The 18,012-nt window shown below is 30.3% G+C and overlaps 1 protein-coding gene across 2 annotated transcripts in view; it reads right to left on the bottom strand.

Annotated features, from left to right (window-relative positions):
* Nucleotides 1-18,012, bottom strand: part of Usp32 (Ubiquitin specific protease 32) — a 112,977-nt gene that overhangs the window by 42,234 nt on the left and 52,731 nt on the right. For both annotated transcript variants that reach the window (XM_035363080.2, XM_085812313.1), the window contains exons 21-23: nt 10,380-10,485; nt 2,826-2,929; nt 1,660-1,904 (exon numbers count right to left, since the gene is read on the bottom strand). In XM_035363080.2, the coding sequence (XP_035218971.1) occupies nt 1,660-1,904; nt 2,826-2,929; nt 10,380-10,485 (455 nt within the window). The remainder of the gene's footprint in view (nt 1-1,659; nt 1,905-2,825; nt 2,930-10,379; nt 10,486-18,012) is intronic.

Below are 18,012 nucleotides of genomic sequence, written 5' to 3'. Positions count from 1 at the left end.
GCCATCTCGATAGAGTTTAATATGGACAATAATTTTCAAAGTTATTTCATTTAAAAAATAAGTATTTTAGTATACCTTTCATATCTGGAATTAGAAAAATCAGTGAAACTCATAAGGATTTAACTAACACTCACAAACACATATTTCTCAATGATTAATTACACTGGCTGTAAGGCAAGTTTTAAAAAGGAATGCTATTTTGAGACTGCATCATCCTTGATAAATATGGTAGATATTCCATCCATAATGTATTACTCGGAAAACTATCATTTACATCCAGCTTGAAAGTTTAAAACCAAAATTCAAATTAAATGAAGCAAATATTTAAAGGAACACAGCAGATGCAAAAGAATTAGGAAGCAAATCTCATTCTGACAGAATAAAAATAGCACATCATTAGAAAAACATTACAAATACTTGAGAGGCTTACTCTGAAGCAATAATAGAACTGTGTGTCCAAATTAAAATAGTGAATGTGTGTGTTGTATGATGACATTAAAACAGCATTAATATACTTTAGTTTACAATGAAAAAATAATTAAATAAACCTCAACTGTTTTATTAGCTTCATATAAAAAGTTTTTCACATAAAAAGGCAAACTAATAAATTGCAACTTCTTGTATATATTGCAATTCCCTTATTTCAGTAGTCAGTTATTGGTGTTTGGTACTGAATTCATGTCATTTTTTTTACTGTTTTTGAACCTTTTATAATTTAATTTTTATGTCATTGTGAATTCTACTGATTTATGCATCCTCTCTTGACCCTGTGCATGCCGGTGTGTTTTGAATGAATTGTCGTTCAGTCCTGTGTGTCAAAATCATTTCCTCCCTGCACATTCCATATTCTATGAACAAGAACAAATGTGAATTTAACAAAGTTTTACGTGAATGATAACGAACTCTTGATTAAAAGCGACTTCAACAGTAAATTTAATTTTTTTTCTACATTCTTCACTGATTACAAAATAATTTGAATGCATAATTTCTGTATTTATATGTATCTATCTTTACTAATATATACATATATATATCACAATGTTTCAGGGGGAAAGTCCTCCCCTTCATTGAAGGATTTTAATGGCAGTTAAAAATAGCATTTACAGTTTCCTAAATAAAATATTAGAATCAATGTACTGAGATTTGTCATTTTTAACAATTGTCATTAGAAACACTTGAGAGGCTTACTCTGAAGCAATAAGTAATTATTAATTGCATTGAGGCATTAATACTTGAATGCTACTCAATGCAACAATTATTTTATATCACTACACATTTCTTTACATCTCTTAGACTGATGCACATTGAAATATAAAATATATCTTTGGATAATAATAATATAAAAAATTTTCTCACTCATGAAAATATTTAATGCAAATTTAAATTAAACAAATAAAAAAAGCTTTATTTAATATAAAGTATTTTCTTAAATATAATTTCATATTTTTCTCTCATTTTTTCTTCCTTTTTGTATTTATTCTTACTTCCTACTTATCCTACTGCAAATAAATTATTGTGGATTTTTTTATTTATTATTTTTTTTAAAGTACCTACTATTTCAAGTACTGCTATGCAACACATTAAAAAAAGGGGAAGGACGATCTATTAAAATCTAAGCTACTAATTTTTTACGTATATCAAAGAAGGAGGATTACTTACCTACTATTTCTAGATGAATGCAACTTTCCATGGGTAAAGGCAAAGAGAGGTAGTTGAAAGGGTCAAAGCGTACACTGGTATGACCACACACTTTGCATCGAACTGTTGATTGCAGCTGGCCATGAAAAAGATCCACTATTATTGATCGTTCTCGACGAACATGATTTTCCCATGCCTCTTGTGCAACTTCTTCATCTGGACGTCCATCACTGTCTTTTAGACCAGTGTATGGTTTTTCATGAACTCTGTACGAAGTTATAATTAAAAAATGAAAAAGGAGCACTCAATAATATGCACACACACACACACATATATATACATATAATACCCTCTGAGCATTACAGGTGAGATCCTGAAAATTTGAAGTTCCCAAATCATCATAAGTAAAGAGATATTTTTTAAAATAATAATTCCACAAGGATTCTCTCACTTTTCTTCTCTTTCAATGCACAACCAACCTGAAATCAGACTGATCAGGAGCTGGCAGAAATTTTCATGTGTAACAAATTAAAAAGCTGTCCTTCAATGCAAATAACCCTTAGAAGGTAAAATATAACAGAACTAAAGACATATCCTAAAGAACAGATTCAGAAAGAGATATATTCTCAGTGCACAATTTCAAAAAACTGGATAAACACTGTGCAAAAAAAACAGGAGATATATTTCCTGCAAACAAGACAGAAAGGAAAAGACAAACTTTACATGCACACCAAGTTACAGAATTTTTAATTCGAAGTAATGATTTAGAGCTAAAATTATAACATTGCAGTCACTGTAACAAAAATAATCTAGAAGGAACATGTATAGTTATGGGATTGTAATAAATTTCATAAAAACAGAAGAAATAAAATTCTGAAAATGGTAAGAAAATTTACAATCCAAGCAAAGGAGAAAATAATTTTATGTATGCTTATTCTGAATCCAAACTCATTTTAATATACTTAATTATTAATTAATTTTAATCTCATATGCAATTTGATGCAAAATATGCAAATAATAATTTAACATGAAATTCAAGCACCAAATGTAATATAAAAAACAAGGTTTTTTTTACAGGTACAGTAGGTTAATAATTAATAATAATAACAGATTAATAATTTACAACAAGTAAATAATATATCAAAAAGGCAAATTTGGATACAAATTCTTACAAATATTTATCTCACCTGTTTAAATCTTCATGTAATCCATCAATAAGAAAAGCAAGTAATTCCTGTGAATCATGTTGTTGAAAACCATTAAAACGTGGTGCATATTTACCAATGGTCAGCTGCAGGGGGATGCAGTAAATAAGTTATACATATTATAAAAACTGAGGCATTCCAACATTTTTTTTTTCTCCAGAATATGGATACAGAACAAGCAACAAATACTTTTTTTGAAAAAAATTATACACATGAAAAATGTAATTCTGAAGATAATACATAAAATAAATACTCAATATTTCCAGCCATTTTTAATGGAAGAATTGTTATGCTGTAAAATATGTTAACTGACTATTCTGCCATCTATTTGGGAGTGAGGGTGAGATATGAACCTCACCCAAACTCCTATTAACTTTCTCTGAGTATGGACAGATGTCCACATCTTACATTATCACAATAGACTAAATTAAAGGCAGATGAGAAGATTAAAATAAGAGATTAGAGTCAGTAGTAGCAAAATACTAGGATAAAAATTGAAAACTAAGAGATTCAATGATCTACCAAGACATGCGATGAAAAATGGGGAGAGTTCGTAGTTGTGGCATGCTCATCTGATATAGTACAGTACAAAGTCACGAATCCGAACTTCGGGAATTCCGGATTAAGGGTTTTTCCAAATTATAGATCATCAATTTAAATCTGGTAAGATGGCATGCAAAAATTATCCAACTAAAAATATGAAACCGTAATTTATGAAATAAAGAGCAATTATGATTTAAAGGGTATCAAATTTTACAAAAAAAAGAAAATTGCGGCTTTGAGGTTCGGATTATAGATCATTCCAGATAATGGACGTCCGGATTACGGACTTTGTATTGTATTTAATTTTATTTATTGGACTTTGTACTTTGTATGATACTCATACACTGAAGAGCCAAAACATTATGACCACATACTCAATAATGCATTGCGTGAATTCTGACCTGCAAAACAGCTGCAACTCACCTTGGTATGGATGCCACAAGTTCCTGGTAGATGAGGAGTCAGATTGTACCAAATGTCTACGTGGTGGTCACACAGATCAAGATATTTTGATGTGGTGGTGTTTGAGCTCTGAGCTGCCACTCCATGACATCTCAAATTTGCTCCTTCAAGTTAAGTGGCCAGGACATTAATTGGAATTTATTCTTATGCTCCTTGAACCACTCCAACACAATTCAAGCTTATGAGATGGGAAATTGTCATGCTGGAAAATTCTAGTTCCAGCTGGAAAGACAGATGGCATGTAAGAGTGCAAATGATCTGCAATTACGTTCAGATAGTCAGCAGCTTTCACCGTCTGTTCTACCACAACTGAAGATCCCAGGACTGCATATCAGAATGTCCCTCATAGCATAATACTGCCACCACCAGCCTGTGTATGATCTGCTCTATATGGGGGAGCAACTGTTTGCACAGAAGACGATGTACCCTGACACAACTATTATCAGTATTATGCTTATGATATGATGAATGAGAAATTGCAATTCATCTGACCAGTTAACTGTCTTCCACTTATCCATGGTCTAGACTTGATATTCCTGGGCCCAGTATAGGTATAGTTGACAGCGACGATTGGTCAACAAAGGCACATGAATGGGACCATCTACTGTGCAGTTCCATATCCAACAGTGTCCTCTGAACTATTTGTGAAACACTTGCACCTGGACAGCTAAGCCACTGTCTGATGCCGATTTTGCTCTATCAAGTGGGACAGTCTCTGATGTGTTTTTCTTTGATGACGCATGGCTGCATTTTTATTAATTCACTTTGCATAAATACTAACAACAGCAGATCGTGAACAACTTACCAGTTGTGCAGTTTCAGAGATACTTGTTCCAAGTCTTCAGGCCATTACAATCTGCCTTCTATTACCAGCCATTAGATCAGTAGCTTTTCCTTTCACTTGCAAAAGTAAGTGCAAAATGATTTTTTACCTTCTTCAGCAGCAATTAAATATCATTCACCACTTAAGACGTGCCCCACATCATTTAGACAAGATTCATTGTAAAATATGGAGATGGTCACAATGTTTTCGGTTGTCAGTGCAATATATTGCAGTATCTTTTGATTATGTTTCTGATACATAGTACTTAAGACTGTATTAATACAAAATATCTGATATGCTATTTTCGTATCTCCATTTCAACATTCTTGCTAATTATTTAGGAGTAAAGCACATTGCCTATACCATGGCATTTTATTAGAAAACATACTGAAAGGACACTGTACAATTCCATACTGTGCTGCTAACCAACTACGTCCTTAACCAGCCTTTATTTTTGCAACCATTGGACATAGACCAGTTCTTCAAGTTATAAAAATGTTCTAAATGATGTAAATGTTCAAATTTTGCCATTTTTAATTAAAAAAAATCGATTTTGTAAAAATTACTAAATTTAACTTTGTATACATTTTCTGCTCCATATACTCAAAACTAGGAAAATTTTATACTTATAATAAAAAAATAAAATATGAAAGGTTGATTCTAATGCGTTCACAAACTGAAGACAGAAATGCTTACATTTGTAACTAACTAAAAATAAAACATCAGATCAGAAACTTTCTGATATTACTATATCAAATGATGAGCTTTCCTATAGCAGACTGTCGTGAAAAATATAGATCAATACAAATTTCTTCAAAAAAAAGATATCTTATTTACAGATTCAGAATTCATATTGCATTAAAAACAGTTTCATTACAGGCTTCAATACTGGCAAACCAACCAACTTGTAACACTATTTGCATGATTAAAAATTAAAAATATTTTAAAATTAGTGAAATTTTCATGTGATTGTTAGATAATGATTAGGAAGTAACGAAACATCATGAGGTTAACATATTTAGCATCATCATTCACAACATTTTTGAAAACTTACAAATTACTTACATGAGGATTCTTTTAGCATGCCACTTGTAACAAAAATTATAAAGAACTTCGCACACAAATAAATCACAAAAGAATATCACAATGTAATTTAAAGGGAAAAAAATCAAATCCAAATTTATTTGTTAATTGACCCCCAAGGCAAACTGGAAATGATGTCAAATATTTAATATAATATAAAAATACCCAGGATGAAAGATTAGTTTAGACAAATCGATGATATTGTGGAGTGGACAACTTATTTTAGACAGTACAAATGCCATAAACATGGTATCAGTTTGTATATGATAAGAAAAACTAATGGTATGGCTAGGGGACCCGGCGCGCAATGAACTGGAAGTTGATCTGTCAGCACTATCCTTATCTTCAGGGCAGATGTTTTTATTTTATTCGGCTTATAATTCCTTACTAAATGTAGTATTTAATCTCGATGTACTCCGTCTTTGATATGATTTAAATCAAATTCCTCGTCATTATAAACATCACGACGCGCAATGAACTGGAAGTTGATCTGTCAGCACTATCCTCATCTTCAGGGCAGATGTTTTTATTTTATTCGGCTTATAATTCCTTACTAAATGTAGTATTTAATCTCGACGTACTCCGTCTTTGATATGATTTAAATCAAATTCCTTGTCATTATAAGTATCACGAATACAAATCAAATAGTTTTCTGGTTGAAATTTTCTAATTTCGGCTATGCGTAAGGTATGCTTTACGCACGCGCGCGTTGAATAGAGTAAACAAATAAACATTAAGCTTCTTTTTTTTTTTTGTAAATTTTGATACCCTTCAGATCATTATTTTATAAATTACGGTTTCATATTTTTAATTTTATAATTTCTGCATGCCATCTTACCAGATTTAAAATGATGATCTATAATCCGTAAAAATCGATAATCCGGAATTGCTGAAGTCCCGACGAGTCCGGATTAAAGACTTTTGACTGTATATATTTGTTTGTGATAGAGTTTCATACAAAAAATAATGCACTCCATTATTTTTATTTATTTATTTTTTAATTTTGATTCATGTTTAAATGCCATGTGCCAGTGGGCAAAGTAATATTAGGAAAATAATTTTACCTTTAGTGACAATTACTTACTGGCATGTAGTCATAAAATTCTATCAAGTATTATGCTTAGCAATCAGTGCGTACATATAATCACCATTTATTACCTCTTTTAAAACATATTTCTTAAGTCGGTATATGGGTACAATCTACTTCTACTATATAAGCGCAATAAATATCAGCACAACCCTCATATGACCAGTAGTGAAAGTGTTAATAATATTTATTACGTTTTTCATTATACAAGACTGTCATGCAAGACAGCATATTTTATAAGTATGCTCATAAGTCTTTAGATAAAGGGATATGACATATTTTTAGCACCAATTTCAGCATTTCCCAAACTGTGGCCCACAGACTACAAAAAGTACTTAAAGCCTACCCTTGTTCCCGCAGTCATAGTGCTTTAAAGTGTTATGACCAATAATTTCATATAAAGTTTTAAAGCGTTATGAACAGTATATATCTTGTTGGTTATAACTGTGGTGCTTCTTGCCTTCATTCGCTTCCGGTACTGCTCAACTCACTACCAGTGAAAACGAAATGTAATGAACTGTAATTTAAAATTATAACTGAGTTTTCTTCCACATATATGTGTGAAAAAGGATTTTCAGGGTGAATTAAAATAAAACAAATTACATATTTATTATTTAAATAAACAAACAATGAAACTCACTTGAAGCATGTGCCTATCTCAAACTTTTAACAACATACATCTAAATACAGAACAACTGCGCAAGAATCAACCAGATCACTCATCTCATTATTGTGAGTACTAACATGTGTTTAACTTTAGTTAGTAAGATAAAGATTAGCCAAACTCTAATAACCTTGAATTCTTAAAACAAATATAAATTTTCTGATATTAATTTAATTATTCGGCATTGATGCAAAATTAAGTTAATTTTTATTAACTGTATTTTAAAAATGCATGGAAAAAAAATTTTTTTTTCAAGGGGTACAAGCATAAGATGATCTGCGGAATTTTCTAATTTATAAACATGGTTTCCACTTGAAAAAAGTTTAAGGAATGCTACCCATAAGTGTAATTTTTTAAAAGTTTACTTATGTTTTAATATGCACCATGCCCTATATTTTAGGCATAATGATTTAAATACAACTTTTAATTCCTTTTAATGTAAAAATAAATACATAAATACATAAATAAATTTCCTTTTCTCCCTCACTGTCTGCTGCCTCCATTAAGTCCTTGCAAGCTTTCATTCTGCATTTGCTCAGCTGTCCAAAAATGTGCAAATTTTACCGTTATCTTGTTTTAGAATTGTATGAACTGTACCCCTACTTAGGTTTAGTTCATTTGTAAGAATTTTAAGGTCATTCAAAAAAAAGTCCACTGACACTAAATCATGAACGTTTCAAACATTTCCTCTGTTCATGTACAAAATAGTTGGCAGACACACAGGTTTTTTTTATGTATTTTCTTCCATCATGAAAGTGCAAATACTATGCACTATGAAAGCGCAGCATCATCATATGCTTTTGTCAACATTTCAAGGGTTTAAGTTGCAGTTTTTCTGATTTTAACATAAAAACGTTTACACAAACGCTTTGTTCTGGTGATCAAATCCTTGGAGCAAGGATATGCACAACTGTGAGTTGGTTAACTATATACCCAAGTGTTGGCAGTAACATTTGTTTATGTTTTCCTGTGTCTTTAAAAAGCAAACACAATCCTGGAACATTTTAGACACAACATGTATGCCCTTCAATAATGTCAATGGAGCTTTAATAAAAGAATTCACGTATTTCCATGTCCCAAAAGAAAAAGCTGATTTACAGGCTTCATATGAGTAAACATTCATTAACAACAGCAGATTAATCTGTCACAGGTACATAATTAGACACTATCTTCTTAGATAGTATCTGCCTATTCTATAGTTTCTTTCATAATAAAAATATAACACTTGCAGATCAAATTAACCATCTATTTCAAAACAAAATCCCTTAACCTTTTACTTTTATTACACAAGTTTAATTATTGCCCATAAGTCTTATAAATTATATAGTAGAAATTAGAATTATATAATAGAAATTATATAATAGAAATAGAATATTATAGAAAATTAGACATATAAAGCCAGAAAAATAATTGTGCAAGATACATTTCTCAATATGACCAGCTATTTTACAGGCACTGTTAACAGCAATACAATCAAAAGTTGTTAATTCGGACACCCATAATCCGGAATGATCTATAATCCGGACCTCAAAGCTACAAACTTTCTGCGCATGCGTCTCATTTACGCATGCGCAAAGGCGTTTACGAGAGCGCGTAAGACCCTTACGGCTGCGAATATGTTTGTGCGCATGCGTGTTTAATGTGTAACGGAGTTATACGCTAAGCTAAAGTTATCTAATTCAGTTAATGTTGCAGATTGCGTTGTTCCTTAATCTTCGAAATGGATCCGGCTTATTATTTTTTGCAGACTGTTAGAGCAATTTTATAAAAGTAAGCTTGAACTTTCGATTATGTCAAATAGAATTTCCGATATATATTTACTACAAAGGGAAAGTATGTTTTGAAATCCGAAATCTGTTTATCAATTTCACCCTGCTCTGCGGCAGAGGGGGGGGGGCAGAAACGTCATTATTAGATTATGATAGATTAGAAAGATTATGTCAAATAGAATTTCCGATATTACTAATATGTAATTTGTATCTACAAAGCGAAAGTATGTTTTGAAATCCGAAATCTGTTTATCAATTACACACAGATTGAGTGAAGAAAGTGACCCAGAGGTTATTGAAAACGAAAACATTTCCATTGACAAATTAGTCGGTATTCTCAACACAGCAATTATAGGACTTGAACAGCGGAACTTTGTAACTAAACAAGAAATTATGTCTGTTTAATAGAATTAAAGAGAAAGTATTATCACATGAAACGAAGCAACTTACATTGAAAGAAATGTTTAATAAAGTAAACAAATAAATATTAAGCTTTTTCTTTTTGTAAATTTTGATACCCTTTAGATCATATTTGTTCTTTATTTCATAAATTACGGTTTCATATTTTTAATTTTGTAATTTCTGCATGCCATCTTACCAGATTTAAACTGATGATCTATAATCCGGAATCGCCGAAGTCCCGACGAGTCCGGATTAACGACTTTTGACTGTACTAATAAGACATGGTGAAGAAGTGAATATTCATAATAATTTCATAGATTCTGTGAATGATAAAAATAATAAAGAATTCATACCAAAACATTTTTTTATATCTTCCAATGATTATACATGACAGAGAGATTCTTTGCATATTGTAATAATGAAAAAATCGTAAATTCAAATTATTCTCTCACATTAAGTTGTTCTTTCTTTTTATCTTTTTGTTTTTAAATGAAAATAAAATTAATCACTTTTATAACTACCAATAAACTTTCAAACATATTTCCAAGCATATTAATGTACTACCAAGAAGCAGAATTAAATATGTGTTTACATATTATAAATACTCTCAACAAGTTCTAAATGCATAAAAAATATTTAACTAAACATTAATAATAATTTAGACAAAAATATATATTAGAAATAAATTTGTATAAACAAATACCCTTAATTTTAAAGGTGCTACTGTCCTTGAAGTTCCACTCCACAAATCTTGAACAAGATCTCCATAACGTTTGGCTATGTGACCTTTCATACCATGCTGATTGGTTCTAGATGCACAAAATAAAGTAAACTGACAAAATATTTGAAATAACATATTACTAGTAATTTTTTAGGTTAAAGCATTTTACGTATCATCAATACTTTTAACAATGGCATATATTTAAAAATCAAGTAACACAAAGGTTTAACAGCATAATAAAACACACTATTTGTGTAATATACTGATTTTTCATAATTTTATTATAAACATAATTGTATACATGATCAAACAACTATTCCTAAAATCAAAATTGCTATGAGATCACAACTGCTTAAAACAATTCTTCTCAACTAGCATTTTTAAAATGGGTGTAACTGAACCTGTTTATTGGTAATTTAAAATAAATTAAAAAAAGGAAAAGAAAGAAGCTCAATGCTTTTTAAAAAAAAAAAAAAAAACATATAAATACTTTGCTTCTTTTTTCCAAAACCAAGTTCTGTTCTTTTTTCATTTCGTTTGAAATCAAAGCAAAACTAATACTGATTTTTGTTAACTTTAATTTTATTAAAGCATCTGTTTACTTCATTTATATGATAATTACAATAACAAAGGCTATAAAATTTAAATAAATAAGCGAACTTTTAATCAAAAACTGCATCAAAATATTTTTAAAGTCTAAAATTCTTACCCTCTAATAAGTTGCTAGTTAAATTTGACAAAATAATGGAAATGAGGTATTTTATGCAGATGTAAAAACCTCCCGCTTTGCAATATGAGCACATAAAATAGTTATACATTAAAATGAAATACTTAAGGAACAACATTATTGCTAAAAGTTAAAACCTCAATATTATATGAAACAGTTTGCTGTAACTTGTGTAACCATACGCCTTTTACAGAAAGTTGGCACATTTAGGTCTCGAAATGATCACTAACATCATAATTTGAAATCATCACTGTTAATCTGATACTGTAACAGATAAAGAAAAATTCCAGGAATTCTTTCCAAATTTCTAAATGCTAAGCATGATTGTAGGAGATGTTTAATAAATTTTACTCTATAATGCAAGCAACAAAATGGTCACAAGGACACATTTAGATAAATTTTATTCTAGACTAACTAGGAAGCAGGACTAAATATGTATGAAAAAAGGAAATTATCAATTTGACCTTGCCCCCAAAGTGTACTGAATGTGGATGACTTTCAGAATGAAAGATATAGATGTCCGAAGTATTGTGTGATGGTTGCCCACGAACAGTTAATGCCTAGCGATTGCTTCCCAATCTTGCAAGAAAAATCAGTCAGGCATTGAAAGCTACTACAATCCTGCAGAGAAGCAAGGTAATCCATATACTGTTGTGATATGTACCATATCCATATACTTTATATGTGATATATACCACATCCATATACTATTGTGATATGAATTAAGGTAAAGTATAATATTTGATTAATTGTCAATAAGTTATACGCTCGTAACACATGTTCACTAGTATGATCAGCTAAATTAAGGCACAAAACATAAGAATCAGAAAACAGCAAAAGGCAATAAAAGAACTTTTTAGAGATCAGAATAAGATCAGTCGTTATTCTTGGCACTTCTTAATCTGAGAAGATACGGATGCATGGCACCAGCCTACAAATATTACTGAGATACATCGGGAACAAAATGCTTTAGTCTGAAGATGCATTTCATTGAATAGACATAGCCAGGCACAGATATTACATGGTTTGTATATATTCATGCACATACAAATTAAGTACTTTCACGGACTTTTAAGGACAATTGATGCAAAAAATTAAAGACCTATCAACAAATGGATAATTAAAGCAATTATCTAATTGAACTTCATTTCCATAACACCATTCTAAGAATGAAACTGTAAGTAGGATGCATTATTATCAAACAGTATATAATATTTAACATAATTATAAAACACATTCAAGAATAAAAAAAATCATAATATTTATCCATTAATATTAAATTACAAAAATCTCATGAAATATTTATATTTTATACTTATCACCCATATAAAGAACATTAGTGAAATTTTATTTATGTTTTACTAACAGTTAGCTTTATGATGATTCTTTGTTTTATGCCTCTTTTGATCATGTATTCGCTCAGTCCAGATGTTTACGCAGATTTCATGTCAAGTAGTATTTGTTAAAATGATAGGTAAATCATATTTAGAATGATTCATAACAGATACTTAATTGTTGCCAGCACTTCTGCTTGCCACCGAGAGAGCCACTGACAACGTTGGCATGATTGGTAAATACTGAAATTTAATTGCCCTTTATCTGTCTGAGCAAACTAGTGTCATAGATAATAATAGAGTTGCTGTAATTGTAACCCAGTTAATATACTGTAAGATACCAAAAAGCTATTGAAGAACAGGAGGTGATAAGCTATATCATTTCAACTCTCAGTAGCTGTAAGGAATGAAGTTTTATGTTAATTTTCACAATTTTGTGTCGTGTCTTGTGATCCCACTAAGGATTAAAAAAAGGTGATAACTTTCCTTAAAAAGTTGATATAACTTCTAAGGTTGATAATAATTGCAAATAATTAAATTAGTTAGTTATAGATTTACATGCTGGTATTAAAAATTTATTTTATTATTAAAAAACACACATTTGGAAAGCATTATCAAAATCACAAAGTAAACACATTTTACAGTTTAAAATAACAGATAATTTATGACATCAACTCTAAAACAATATTAGGATAATTACACATTAAATGATACAAAACATATATGTTTCGTAGCAACAAAATACAACAAAATATTTGTGTGCCTTTTTAATTTGAAAAAATTTCAAATATTCTAATTAATTTACTTCTTTTTATTACCTTTTCTAAGTATACTTCTTAATAAATAAATCAATGTTCCCTCTAATCTCTGCTTCATCTCCTAATCTGTTAATTTTTAACAACATACCTTTAAAGAACAACTTTCTCTTTATGCAATCAATTTCTTCCTCAACAAATTTCTTCATTACAAAATTTCATTTCAGTTTCCTCTTAATTACAGAATTATTTAGATTTCTGGTATTTTACAATATTGTTTGCATTTCAAATGTATAGAAGAAACTGCTAATTTAACTTTATTTTTAATTATACATGTATTGAGAATAACTATACAATCATACATGGTCAAAGCTGACAACAGACACAGTGAGGCAGAGTTTTTAGAATTTAGGATGGCAGTAGGCAACAGAATTTAGGACCCACAGAAATTGCACCAAATGGTAGAATGGCTAATGCCAGTCCCGTGTATGGTGTGCACAGACATGCATAATTTTCAATTTTTTTATTAATAGAAAAATTCTTTTCTACAGATACACGCTCATGTAACAAGATAACAACCACTGTTTTTTACTTCCTTGTACGAAGTGAAAAGGAAGTATTGTAATCACAAAAAGTTTCAGGCAGCATATTTCAATGAAAATATCCATTCTGACCGCTATCGAATGCAATTTAACGATGTTTTTGCGTGATATCTGTACATAAGAACAGAATAAAATACTCTTTTCCTTCAAAAAAATTATAAAACTGCTTTAAAATTAATTCTGAAGAGAATTTTTCGTGGCGTCTGTACGAACGTATGTACGTATCTCGCATAACTCAAAAACGAGTAGCCTCAGAATGTTGAAATTTGTATATAGGACTCCTATAACATGTAGATGTGATGTGCACCTCGTATTTTGGTTACAATCGGCCGCACCTCACGTATATAAATATATTTTTATATATATCCACTCTGTTACCCGGCTCAGTGATCTCAGTTTCTTTACTCTTATATGTTTGTAAATTGTAAATTTTTTGCTTTAAAAATGATTGAATTATGTTGTTTTTATCTTCCGGTTAAGGTTTTTATGCCTTTAGTAAATCTGTGTGCAATATTTTTAGAATTATCAACAATTTTAAAGTTGCTTAAGCCTTTTTTTTTTTTTGACGACAGCCATTGATTGTTTACATTTGAAACGGCAGACTAGTGGATTTATTGCCAATCTAGAGAAACTTAGCTTTGCAACAACTAAGATAACGCCTTCATTTATTATTGCCAATTAAATCATGCTTAATCCTTTCTGGAAATTTTTCAAGGAAATAAGTGTTTAAGATTTACTTCGTAATTTTTAATATAGATATTTTGAGTTTTTATGTACTTTTGCCTTCTCGCAAAGTGACAACTGAATTAATGGAATGAGAAATACAATTGTCTGTGAAAAACTGTTTCTTTTTTGTTTTGTTTGCTTAATTTTTTATACGTCATTCTAGTTTTATTATAGTATTTGAATAGAACATGTGGCAACGATTAGATAATTCTAAATGATATAAATTTTGTGTATCTTGAGTTATAATATGAACGAAATATAATTCTGTTAAGTGAATCTAGCGCCAGAGTGTCGCTATGGTAAACAAATACTAGAGTGAATTTTAAAGAATGCATTTATTCTATCGTGGTTTATGCGCTGTCGGTGAAGTAGATTTAATTCAATCCAATAAGTTTAAATGAAAGGCAAGAAAAAATGCGTATAATTTAATATTCCGTACAAGGAAGTCAAGTGGTGTACACATCAGATTTTTTAATTTTATGCTTGTATCTAGTGAAAAGAAGAGAAAACAAAGGAAAAATAAATATGTTAATAGAAAAGATTCTAAGATTAAAAGTAGAAAAGATTCTAAGATCAAAAGTGGAAAATTGAAATAAAAGTGATTTCATTGTTCTTGCAAAATTTTCAGAAAAACAAGATATTCATCAAAAAATTTCAGTAAAAGACATCCATTATACATTAATACTACAAACACAGCATTTATTATCTTGTTTATTTTTCAGAATCCAAATATTTCTGAGCAGTCAAAATGGAAAATAATGTTACTTTAAAATATGAGAGGGGCAAATAAAAATGTCTCATTTCAATATTATTTCTTACACATAATTTTAAAGCCTTATCATTAATGATATTTAATACTACTAATTTATATAAAAATTGATTTTAAAATCCCCAAAATGCTGATGAGTAACCAAATTTAATGCTGAATAACAAAAGAATTCATATTTCAAGAAGGGAAATGTTGTCTTTGATGTAATGTTTCATTAACTCTATCATTTTCAAAAAAGAAATAATATTGAAATGTGTATGATTCAAACAAGGTATGTGGCCTTGCGCTAGAAACTTCAGCAACACAACATTTATATTAGAAGTAGGACTAAATTCAAAGGATAACCATCAAATACATATTTGTCATAAGACTGGCATAAAATATCCCTCCAAAATGTTAATTCACACTCGAAATGAACAAAAATGTCAGATGAGCAAAATCCTTTTGCCAATTTGGGGCAAAATTAAGGACTTTTAAGGATAAAAAATCATACCCAAAAAACCTCTTAGAAACATATGATCACTGTATTAGAAGGACGTGTTATAATTAATGCATGCTAATTTTACCTTGTAAGGTTAACTAAATATTGCAAAGCATTATGAAGGCTATCTGCTTAAGAGATGATTTCGTGGAGGAAAAAATATCAGGTCCCAATGCAGATTCAGTTATGCAAAAACAGAAACAAAAATGATTTTCTGTCATCTACTTTAAGTGTACATTTAATCCTATAACTGTGAATTTATTCGCATAAGAGCCAGATCAAGATATGCAGGTCGGTGACCTTGAAAAGCACTGGAATGATTTGAAATGTTAAAACTAGGAAAACATTCGTAATTTTATTATAAACAAACGCTGGATTAATTTTGGAAGGCAGGCTCTAGGTTTCATTTTTAAGCACTCTTAGCAATTCTATGATTAATCTTTTTTCACATTTTCATATCACTGTTCAATTACGACATTGCACTTTTTAAATCACCGTACATGCTAGATTAAATTTTGAAGAATGGATTTTGACTTAAAACATTTAAAACTTTTAACATGACTTGCTGATTCCAAGTTGCGCACATAGACTGATGGAGCCAAAGATATATGGAAGATTATAACATGAAGGCTTTAATTAACTAATTCGCTTTCACAGTCGTAGCCACAATTTGGATAACACTTCTGTGAAGAACAGGCACACTTTGATGATTTAAAACAGTTTTTTTTTTTTCCTTCTAAACATTTAACAGATGGCTGTACACTTTGTTTTCACTGATGTTAGCACTTTTGAACTTGCAGGTACTCGATATCCATTATGAATTTCCGTTACACATAGAAGTTTGAAGAGATGGTTGGCTATTAAAGACATTCCATTCCCACTGGAATTCCAACGCACAGGACGTGTCCTGTCGACTCAGTTGTAATAAAAACAAAGTCAGAAGTAGCTGAAGAGGAGGAGGAGGAATTTTGATGGCGTAGAAGTGCTGATCCATAATGACTAGGAAATTGGAGGTGAAGGAGGCAGATTAAATCTTCAGTTTTATTTTCAGCAACATGTTGCGGCTACACACAAGTCGGCACATTAAATGTGCCTGTTCCAAAGGGCTTACATTTTTGACAGATTTGCAGCAAAAAAGGAGGGAGCAGACAGACTACAGTCGAGCTAAGGCAAAGCGTAGAAAGCAAGTGCATAATGTTCAGGATGAAATCTTACGTCAAACTGAGTAGTTTGGTTCTCAAGGCATTTTGATTGGACAGTTAATATTGCTGTAAAATGACAACTGGCTGTTTGAGTTTTAGTTTTATTTACATTATCAGAATTACGTAAGAATCATGACATAGATTTTTCTAGAAATAAAGCAGTGCAAATAGAGGTTACCATTTTTAAAAGAGAGAAGGGAAATTAATTTACACTGCTAATTTATAATCTTTTTCATATTCTTTATTTTTCTTACATATATATAAACTCCAAAGTATTACTATTATAACTACAATAGTAGTTGTTTTCTCCACTGAAGATTGAGATTAGAATCTGCCCACTCTGGATTAAAAAATGTCTTTTTTTGCAACATTTTGAGCTAAACGAAAGAAAGACATCTATTTAACGATATTTTAAAATAAATTCAGGTATTTTATATTTATTTAGCAGCATACATAAGTGAAAAATTATGTGCATTAAATTTCCTGATAGTATGTCATTATACTGCTAGAATTAGTTTCAGAATTATGCCAGAGAAAATTGCCTGAAATTTGAAAGTATTTTTAACTAATAATAAATAAATTTAGAGAGAAGAAGCAATGCTAAATGATACAAATAACATTAAAGTTAATTAATTAAAAATTGAATTACAATAATCAACAATGTTTTGGTGAATAAAGTTATATAAAATGGTTAGCCTAGATGACTGGTTACTATTTTTTCATTTTACTGCAAAATAACATATAAGGCATTTATTAAAAAGAAAAAAAAAAAAAAAAAAGGTTTAAAAGATTTTGCAGAAAAATCCTAATATACACTTTAAACTGATTTTTTTTTATATATACGAGAATGGGAAGGTATTTTCTTTAGTTCAACATGCACTGCACAATTCTCCTGATTCTCGAGGTTACTAGAAACTTGCTTTGCATTTCTGAAAGACAATCTGATTGGAGCTGTTAAAATTGGCTCTATGCTAGCTGCCCGAATTACGCTCCCGCTATACAATTTGCCAAGAAAGTGA

The sequence above is a fragment of the Stegodyphus dumicola genome, chromosome 1 (assembly GCF_044657685.1).
Source record: "Stegodyphus dumicola isolate Sdum_Otavi_A_Nest chromosome 1, ASM4465768v1".
Classification (NCBI taxonomy): domain Eukaryota; kingdom Metazoa; phylum Arthropoda; class Arachnida; order Araneae; family Eresidae; genus Stegodyphus; species Stegodyphus dumicola.
This window is presented reverse-complemented; position numbering and strand designations above follow the sequence as displayed.